This window comes from Mauremys reevesii, linkage group 1, assembly GCF_016161935.1.
Source record: "Mauremys reevesii isolate NIE-2019 linkage group 1, ASM1616193v1, whole genome shotgun sequence".
In the NCBI taxonomy this organism is placed as follows: domain Eukaryota; kingdom Metazoa; phylum Chordata; order Testudines; family Geoemydidae; genus Mauremys; species Mauremys reevesii.
This window is the reverse complement of record NC_052623.1, coordinates 224,438,203-224,448,285: the sequence shown is the minus strand read 5'-3', so window position 1 is coordinate 224,448,285 and position 10,083 is coordinate 224,438,203. Positions and strand designations below refer to the sequence as shown.

The 10,083-nt window shown below is 53.0% G+C and overlaps 1 protein-coding gene across 1 annotated transcript in view; it reads right to left on the bottom strand.

Annotated features, from left to right (window-relative positions):
• Positions 1–1,025: 1,025 nt before the first annotated feature.
• LOC120372013 overlaps positions 1,026–10,083 on the bottom strand; it is a 46,041-nt gene continuing 36,983 nt past the window's right edge. Inside the window, exons 5-9 of the mRNA XM_039488695.1 lie at positions 6,912–7,007; positions 5,587–5,666; positions 4,072–4,195; positions 3,358–3,444; positions 1,026–1,160 (exon numbers count right to left, since the gene is read on the bottom strand). Coding sequence (XP_039344629.1) covers positions 1,041–1,160; positions 3,358–3,444; positions 4,072–4,195; positions 5,587–5,666; positions 6,912–7,007 — 507 coding nt within the window. The 3' untranslated portion in view covers positions 1,026–1,040. The remainder of the gene's footprint in view (positions 1,161–3,357; positions 3,445–4,071; positions 4,196–5,586; positions 5,667–6,911; positions 7,008–10,083) is intronic.

Sequence of the window (10,083 nt, the reverse complement as noted above, 5' to 3'; positions counted from 1 at the left end):
GCCACCGCAGAGAGACTGGAGACAATGAGAGCAGGAGGAGCTGTGGGGCCCATCACCAGGGGCTGAGGAAAGCTCAGCAGGGACGGAGAAATCTGGGCAGCAAAGTCAACAACCGTTACCCCCGAGTGGGGACCCAGGTAACGAATGAACTAACGTCCAGTCTCCATCTCAAGGGCAAGTTCCTAATCCCAGCCCCTTCTCCCATCCCCCTCCCTTCTTTGACCTCAGGCCCAGGAGCTTGGAGTCACCTTGGACTCCTCTGCTCTGCCTCCTGCCTCTCTCACTCCATCCTGGAGCTCCCCAGAGCCCTCCCTTTCCGCGCCGCCCCCAGCCTGCCTGCTCTCTCCTGCCGGCTCTCTCCTGCAGCCTTGTCCTCTCGTCTCCCCCTCCTGCAGCCCCTGCACTGGCTCCCTGCTCTTCCCCACCTGGCACCAAGCCCCTTGCCCTCCTCTCCCGGGGTCTGCACAGCCTCCCCACTCCCACTCCCCAGTTCTCTGGTGCCTTTGGCCCCGCCCATCCCTTTCACTGTGTCCCCTCCCACCTCCCTCATTCTGTTCTGCTGCCCCAGCCTCTGGGGGCACATCATCCGAGCGCCCCCCTCCAGCTGCCAGAGGGGAAGCCCTTCCACGGGGGGGATGGAGGATCTGGAGCAGCTCAGTGGCCCTGAGCATGCAGAGCAAGGGGCGTTCATCTGGCAGCCTGGCAGAAGCTGATGCCAAGGCATCCCACAGGCATCTGACAAAGGGGGTGAACAGACACCTGGGTTCGGAGGCTGCTGTCAGGGCAATCCTGTGTAAATGCATTGACCCTGCAGAGCAGACTTTGGTGCTAGGGGAACAGCGGGGAGAGTCCTTGGAGACAGAATGATGGAACTCGACCCAAAGCCCACTGGAGTCAGAGGAAAGACCCATCGACATCAGGGCTCGTTAGATTGGACTCCTACTGAGGATCTTGCTGAGTCACTATTCTAGGCCTGCATTTTCCATGCCAGGGCGTGCTGCACCGCGAGGCTGTTCAGTGTAGTTAGGAAGTGGCCAGGGTCACAGGCTGCTCAACTGGAATTTGCACTGAGACCCCAGGAATTCCATCAGCCACCTGATCCTTCCCACTGCCCTCAGCCGCTCATGTACCTCCTTGGATGTGGTCCAGGGGAGCAGGACCTGAGAGAAACAAATTGGGACAAATTGCTAAGGAGAAGTACCAAAAAATAGTCCAAGCACATAGGGAGAAAATCAGCTAGGCAAAGGCAAAAATGAGTTCTAACTGTCAAGGGACATAAAAGACAATCAGAAGCAGCTCTATAAATGTGTTAGGAGCAAGAGAAAGACAAAGGAAAGTGTGGGGCTACTACTCAGCAGGGAAGGAGAGCAAAGAATGGATGACACAGACAAAGCCAAGGTGTTTAATGCCTTTTTTGCTTTAGTTTTCACTAAAAAGGTTAATGACGACTAGATGCTTAACACAATATTAACAACAAGGGGGCAGGAATACAGGCTAGACTAGGGAGAGAACAGGTAAAAGACAATTGAGGTCAGTTAGATGTATTCAAGTTGGCAGAGCCTCATGATATTCACCCTAAATGGAGCTAGGCAAAGAAATCGCTGAACCTTTAGAGGGTTGAGGTCCCAAAGGACTGGAGAAGGGCAGACACAGAACCTGTCTTCAGAAAGGGGAACAAGGAGGCCCCAAGGAATTATAGACCTGTCAGCCTAACTTTGGTACCCAGAAAGATACTGAACAAGTTATTAAACAGTTTGTAAGAATCTAGAGGAGATAATAGGGTAATAACAAATAGCACCATGCCAAACCAATCTAATTTCCTTCTTTGACAGGGTTACTTGCCTAGTGGATGGAGGCAGGCAGTATATGATGATGTATATGAAGTTTAGTAAGGCTTTTGACACAGTCCCACAAGACATTCTCCTAAGCAAACTAAGCCAGTCTGATCCAGATGAGATTACTATAAGGTGGGCGCCCAACTGATGGAAAGATCGTACTCAAAGAGGAGTTATCACTGACTCGCTGGCAAAGTGGGAGGGTGTCTCAAGTGAGGTCCCCCAGGGGTGTGCCTGGTCAGTACTAATCAATATTTTCATTAAGAACTTGGTTAACGGAAAGAGAGGATGCTTGTAAAGTTTGCGGATGACACCAAGCTGGGAGCGGTTGCAAGCACTTTGGAGGACAGATTAGAATTCAAAATCAGCTTGCTAAATTGGAGAGTTGGTCTGAAGTCAACAAGATAAAATTCAGTCAAAACAAATGTGACGTAACACACTTAGGAAGGAAAAATGCATAAAAACAAAGTGGGGGATAACCGGCTAGGTGGCAGTACTGCAGAAAAGGATCTGGGGGTTATCATGGGTCTCACACTGAATATGAATCAACAGTGTGATGCTGTTGTGAAAAAGGGAAATGCCATTCTGAATTGTGTTAGCTTGGAGCTCTGTGTCCAGTTGCAGGCACCACGCTTTAAGAAAGATGTGAACAAACTGGGGCCAGTCCAGAGGACAGCGACAAAAATGATCAGCAGTTTAGAAAACCTGACCTGTGAAGAAAGGTTGAAGGAATTGGGCATGTTTCATCTTGAGAAGACGGAGGGGGCACCTGTAACAGTCTTCAAATACGTTAAGGGCTGTTATACAGAGGATGGTGACAAATTGTTCTCCATGTCCCCTGGAGGTAGGACAAGAAGTAATGAGCTTAATCTGCAGCAAGGGAGATTTAAGTTAAATATTAGGAAAAGTCTAAGGGTGGCTAAGCACTGGGACAGGTGACCTAGGGAAGTGGTGGACTCCCCATCATGGAGGTTTTAAAAACAGGCTGGACAAACACTCAACAGGGACAGTCTAGGAATGCTTGGCCCTACCTCAGTGCAGGGGGTGGAGTAGATGACCTCTTGAGATCCCTTCCAGCCCTGCACTTCTGTGATTCCCTCTTCCCAGGTTCTGGGATCGAGGAGACCGAATCTCTGTTAAGGACATTTCCCTCTTTTGGGAGCACAAACCACCCACAGAATCTACTTCCTGTGGCCCCAGAACTAGAATGTTGGGGGAATCTAGCTCCGGGCTTTGGCCAGGTTGGTGGGGCCCATGGTGAACACAAAGGAATGCCAGGTTCACATGAGGGCTCAGTGGAGAACACAGCAGATCCCGCCCACGCTCCTCCACCCCCACCCGATACACACTTGTTCAGATATAGTGGGTGCACTTGGCCCTCCAGCCCAAGAACCTTTGTAGAGAACGTACTCTGAGGAGCCGAAGGCACGGGGTGTCCCATGCTTGGGATTAAACAGAGCCTTGGTCCCTGAGCCCCACCCCAGCTACAGGACTAGTCCCTTCCTGCCCCACGCCTCCAGACCTTCAAGATGATTTGCAGCACCAGAAGGTTGGGCTCCTGATCCTCGCACACCAAGGCCTTCAGCATCTCATCCATGGTTTTCAAAGTCTGCATGCAGAGCAGAGGAGAAACCAGAGCAAATGGAGTTACCCAGCCAGGTGATGAACCAATGCCCTGGCGTGTGACACCCCCCAGGTCATAGCAGCCCCTGGTATTACAGCTCACCCACTCACTTGTATCCGCAGGGGACCTACTACAAACTCCTCTTGGCAACAGGGCCCCACCTGTCTTTGCTCTCCCCAAAAAGCCCACTGCACACAGTCTATCCCACTGGGAGAGTCAGACAGGACTCCACATTTGGAGGGCAGATTTCCAGCCAAGCTTCGGCTCCCCTGGCCTATGTGCACCTGAAGCAGCCGATCTCAGGCCTGTGCCCCCAGCCACGCATGGGGGATGAATGTGCTTGTGAAGGGAGTGTCTTTGCATGTGATTGTCAGTGCATGTGAAGGATAAATGCCTACTACTGCTACCCTAGGAGGGAGTTACTCCTTTATCTGGGCCTGTGCTTTGGGGCCTGTGCTTTGGTGCTGCAGGTCCTGAGCTGAAGTCCTGTCGGGGAGCTGTGATCATTACACTCTTATGCCAGTGCCAGGTAACCCAGGGGACAGTACACGAGCGAGTGGCAGGATTCCCACTCAGTTTGGGACAGCTCAACATGGCCGGTTTGGGGCTTACTTTGGTGTAGAGAGCAGCCTCCACCTCCTCCATGGTGTGTGCTGGAGGCAGGGAGAAGATGCTGGAGAAGCAGGTGGCGAGCAGGCTGGGTTGTGTCAGGACCAGCAGCGGTAGCTTCATTTTGCTAAGAGAAGAGACACATGAGGATTTGGGGTCTGAGGCGGGACTGACGTGCTAATATTGCCCTCAGGCTCCCAGGACATGGAAACACCTGCAGGGCTCCAGCTGGCGGGTGGCAGATGAGAACAGGCCAGGGGGTGGTGGAAGGAGTTGGTGCTGCCTTCTCCCATACCAGCAGGCAGGGACTTAGTGTAGCCTGCAGCTGTCTGCTGTGACCCCACCAGCACTCACCGGCTGGGGCAGAGATCGCTGCGCTTCACCGAGAAACAACATCCTGCAAATGGCATGGACGGGAGACTAGAGCCTGCTGGCACCAAAGCGCCTCTGAACCCAGCGGCCACAGTGCAGAGGAGCCTGCCAGTCCTGCCCCGCGGGGGGCAAGAGACCCTCCCACCACAGCCATCTGCACTGCGGCTGCACAGTCCAGGCCAGCACCGAGATGCTGCATCAACCCGCAGCCGGGCAGAACCGAAGCAGAGATCTAAGCCCTGCCCCTGCCCATTGCTCTCAGCCTGCTGGACAGGGCACACAGCTGTGTGCAGGGGGGCAGGAAGGTGGGGACAGCCCAGACAGCATTAACCTCTTCACCCCCACTGCCAGAGCATGGCCCCAGCACATGCAATGAGGTGCCAGGTGACTACTTGAGCTGCCCCTGCAGCCGCGCCCCTCGTGGCAGGCGGCAGCCAGTGAGGAACAGCTACGCCCACTGCTGACGCAAATCCCTCCCCCTCTCACCCCCACAGAGACGCGATCATGGCCAATGCCGTCACCTGCCCCATTGTCAGGAAGCCAGTGTGCAGTGGGGAGAGCTGCTCCAGCTCCTTCCCCGCTTCCTCTTCCCATTCCTGGGGAACCTATCGAGCCAACAGCGAGAGCCCAGCTCCAGCCCGCAGCATCCATCACCTTCCAGACGCCTGATGGACAGGGGAAGCTCAGAGCAGGGCGCTAGTGGCACTGAGAGAGAGCCCCCCATGGCACAGGCAGTGCCAAGTGCCAGGGCTCAGCCTGCCCAGCCTCTCAGCCACTGGGAGTCGCTGAGCTGCCAGTGTGACGCAGCTGGCACAGCTGGCACCGACTCCAGTCGCTCCGCTCCAGCAGCACCTAACTGCCCCTCTCCCCCCAGAGGGGACTGGTCCTGCCTCCCACGCCCCCTCCACCATATCTTCATAAGGCCACGTGGAGAGGTCACCAGGCACCGAAGGATCCTCCACCACCTACCCACTGGTGCCAGTCCACATGCACCAGCACCATCATCTGGTGCCACATTTCCTGGGGGAATCAGAAGATGGGGGAGGAGCAGAGGGGGAAATGCCCTGGAAAACTGGCCATGCCAAGAGGCTGGCGTGTCTGGCTGCACGTAGCACTGGCTGGGGCTGGGCCGGGCAGGCTGGGTACCTCAGCTTCATGATGGCGAGCATAGCTTGCTGACGCATCACGCCGGTCAGGGAGTCGACGGACTCGTGATCAATCAGCTCCTGAGGAGACAATGTGGGGAAATGCCAGCTGGGCTCCAAGCTCCTGCAAGGCTCCGACAGGGTATCAAAGCGCAGGGCCTGCAACACGTGGGCTCGGCAGCCAGGTCGTCCTACTGCAGGCTTGATGGTGTGCAGGGCTCCAGCCGGGGAGCGCAGTGCAGGGCCTGTGCTCAGTGTCCCAGTGTCACGCGCCAGTGCTCTGCAAAGGCTCCATCAGCATTAGCACCCAAGGACTCCACCTGAGATCAGGCCCCCTTGTGCCCGGTGCTGCACACACACAGTGAGAGCCAGTCCCTGCCCCAGAGAGCTCACGAGCTAACTAGACGAGACAAGGCATGGGAGGGAAATTGAGGCACAGAGGGGGAAGTGACTTGCCCAAGGTCTTACTGCAGAACTGGGAGTAGAACCCCGGTGTGTTGAGCCCCAGCCCACTGGACCACCCACCAGCCCACGCTGTCCCACGTTCAGGGAAGGGAGGTTAGCTCTGGAAAGCTTTCTGCAGCGCTGGAGAGCAAAGACTTTCCAAATCTATGGAGCAGATTTGTTGCTAGTTCCCTAGTGGGCACTGACTGCGGAGTGTTGGGGCTCTGGGCAGGGAGACTGGCGTACACAGAGCGACCCGGTGACTTGGGAAGCTGGGTGCAAGGGAACAATCTACGTTTCAATACAGTTATATGTTTAGGAACAAAGACGGCAGGTCACACCCACAGCATGGGGGGTCCTAACCTGGGAAGCGGTGACTCTGGAAAAGACTTGGCAGTCATGGTAATCAGCTGCCCATGAGCGCCCAGTGCGAAGTTGGGGCCAAAAGGGCTAATGCCATCCCAGGATGTACAAACAGGGCAATCTCCAGTTGTTAGAGAGGTTATTTTCCCTCTGTATTTGGCACTGGTGCGACCGCTGCTGGGATCCTGTGTCCAGGTCCGGTGCCCACAATTCAAGGAGAATGTTGATAAATTGGAGGGGGGTTAGAGAACAGCCCCAAGAGTGACTGAAGGACTGGGAAACATGCCTGATAGTGAGAGACTCAAGGAGCTCAATCAGTTCAGCTTAACAAAGAGAAAGTTACAGGGTGACTTGATGACAGTCTGTAAGTACCTACAGGGGAAGCAAATACTGGATAATGGGCTCTTCAGTCTGACTCGATCCAATGATTGGCAGCTGAAGTTCGACAAATCTGCAAAGATCTCCAGGACAATCACTAAACCCGCCAAGTAACACAGCCCCAGTGTGTGTTTTACTCACCTTTATCTTCTCCACTAGCAGGGCTTTGTTCATAAAAGCAGGCAGGCTTCTGAGGGTGCTGATGGAATCCAAGAACTTGAGTTTCTTGGCCTCGTCCTACGCCCCGCAGAGATTAGACACAAACAGGAAGGTTAGCGTGGAAAGGAGCTGCCAGTGGGAGAGATGTCAGAAAGCTTCCCCCCAGTGCTGCTCAGGCTTTGATATGCCAAATGGCAGAAGGCCATTCATCCGGCAACAGGAGTGACTATCTGGGAGGGCAGGGCAGCTCTGTATGAAACCGGACCAGAGAGGGAGCAGATCTCACGGGGTAGGTGTCCAGAGAGGAACTGCAACATGGCAGCTAAGCAGCCAGACAGTGTTAGCAGGGGCTTGACAGAGTGGGAGGAACATCTGGGTGGGATACCCTGACACCCCAATATTCACCACTGTCATGTCATTAGGATATGTTTTGTACAAAGTACATATTGTAAGGTATTGTAAAAGTCTTTATCTGCTAGACATTAATGTCTCATTGGATTGTATGTGCTATCGCTGTATGTGCAGTTATGAAGTTCAGCTATGTATGTGTTCCTGAAACACGTTGTGAGGTTCAAAACAACCTTTCAGGTACAACAGTAAAAATGCCAAACAATGGCTTCTTGAGGAAATGCACACAAACAGCATAGAAACCTCTTCGAGATAACGCTACACAGTGGGAACTGTTGGACCCAGGTCGCAGCAAAAGAGTTTTCCAGCAGGTGGGAAGAGGAGATAAAAGGGGAACAATGACATCGGGGGGACCTCACACTCCTGCAATAAGACACCTGGAAACACCTGAGGGACAAAGATTGAACTATGAGAAGTGATGGTCTCAGGCTGGAGAGAGATTCCTAACCTGTGTAAGAAAACCTGGGAAATCCAAGCTGCACAGCAAAGAATCTTAAGAATCTGCCAGCCTGAGAATTTGCTAGTGTAGATCCTATCTATCTAGTGTGGAAAGCTTAGTTTGTATGTTGTGTTTATTTACTAAGGTAATCTGCCTTGTTCTGTTTGCTATCTCTTAGAACCACTTAAAATCTACCTCTTGTAGTTAAGAATCTTATTTCTTGTTTGTACCATAACCCAGTTTGTACAATTAGTAACTGGGAGGGGCAAAGAGTTGGGCATGCCTCTCTCCACATCAAGGGAGGAGGCAAATTTCATAAAACCTTTGGGTCTGTACTCCAAAGGAGGTGGGCACCAGAGTACTGGGACAAGCCCCTTCAGCTGAGTCTTCCCAGAGCTGATCTCAGGGTCTGTGTCTTTCTGCAGCTGGGCATGGCCCTGCCTGAGTGTATGGCTGAAAGTGGCTTGTGAGCCGAGCCCAGGGCCGCCCAGAGGATTCGGGGGGCTGGGGCAAAGCAATTTCAGGAGCCCTTCCATAAAAAAATAGTTGCAATACTATAGTGTCATGTATTTGGAAATGTAAAAATAACCAGTGAAATACATTCAAAAATAATTTTTAATAATTTGAAAATACACCTCTACCTCGATATAACGCTGTCCTGTGGAGCCAAAAAGTCTTACCGCATTATAGGTGAAACCGTATTATATCGAACTTGCTTTGATCCACTGGAGTGCGGAGCCCCACCCCCTGCAGAGCACTGCTTTACCGTTACATCCGAATTCGTGTTATATTGGGTAGTGTTATATCGGGGTAGAGGTATACACGAAATACATGATTTTAAAACATTCAATGCTTTAATGTGTGTGTCATAACTATAAAGGGAAGGGAACTGCCCTCCTGTGTACAATACTATAAAATCCCTCCTCGGCAGAGACACTAAAATCCTTTTACCTGAAAAGGGTTAAGAAGCTCAGGTAACCTGGCTGACACCTGACCCAAAGGACCAATAAGGAGACAAGATACTTTCAAATCTTGGCGGCGGGGAGGAGGCTTTTGTTTGTGCCCTTTGTTTTGGTGGTGTTCGCTCTTTGGACTAAGAGGGACCGGACATCAATCCATGTTCTCCAAATCTTTCTGAACAAGTCTCTCATATTTCAAACTTGTAAGTAACAGCCAGGCAAGGCGTGTTAGGTTTAACTTTGTTTTCTCAACTTGTAAATGTTCCTTTTGCTAAGAGGATTTACCTCTGTTTGCTGTAACTTTGAACCTAAGGCTAGAGGGGGTTCCTCTGGGCTCTATGAATCTGATTACCCTGTAAAGTTATTTTCCATCCTGAGTTTACAGAGATGAGTTTTACCTTTCTTTCTTTAATTAAAAGCCTTCTTTTAAGAACCTGATTGATTTTTCCTTGTTTTAAGATCCAAGGGGATTGGATCTGGACTCACCAGGAATTGGTGGGGGAAAGGAGGGGGGATGGTTAAATTCTCCTTGTGTTAAGATCCAAGGGGTTGGATCGGTGTTCACCAGGGACTTGGTGAAGAAGTCTCTCAAGACTATCTAGGGAAGGGAGTTAGTATTTAGGAGTGGTGGCAGCAAACCAGATCTAAGCTGGTAGTTAAGCTTAGAGGTGTTCATGCAGGTCCCCACATCTGTACCCTAAAGTTCAGAGTGGGGAAGGAACCTTGACAGTATGTATACATTTGCAATTACATAATGGGCTGTCGCTGGGTGATGGTGATGGTTGGTGCCAATGGGCCGGGCGCTGCCTGGGGTGGCGCTGCTGGTGCCCAGGGCTGGGTGGGGCGCTGGGCTCAGGGCTGGGGGGGCCTGTCAGGAGGGTGTCCAGCTCAGAGGGGCTTACCATGCTGCTTACTCCCACCTCCCCACTCTCCCAGAGCCTCAGAGCGCGCCGCCCAGGAGCTTTCCTGGCCCCTGGACAGCACTGCAGCAGCCTGGCTCCATCGGGACCTGAGCTCACAGCCCCGCCCCTTACCATGTGGTTCTGAGCAGGAGGTGCTCAGGCCATGCCTCCTTACCACGCAGCTCTGAGTGGGAGGAGCTCAGCCCCGCCCCTTACCAGGCAGCTCAAGCAGGAGGTGCTCAGGCCATGCCCCCTTACCATGCAGCTCAAGCAGGAGGTGCTCAGGCCCCGCCCCTTACCATGCAGCTCTGAGCAGGAGGTGCTCAGGCCCCGCCCCTTACCATGCAGCTCAAGCAGGAGGTGCTCAGGCCCTGCCTCCTTACCAGGCAGCTCAAGCGGAGGCGCTCTGGCCCCGCCCCTTACCACGTGGCTCCAAGTGGGAGGAG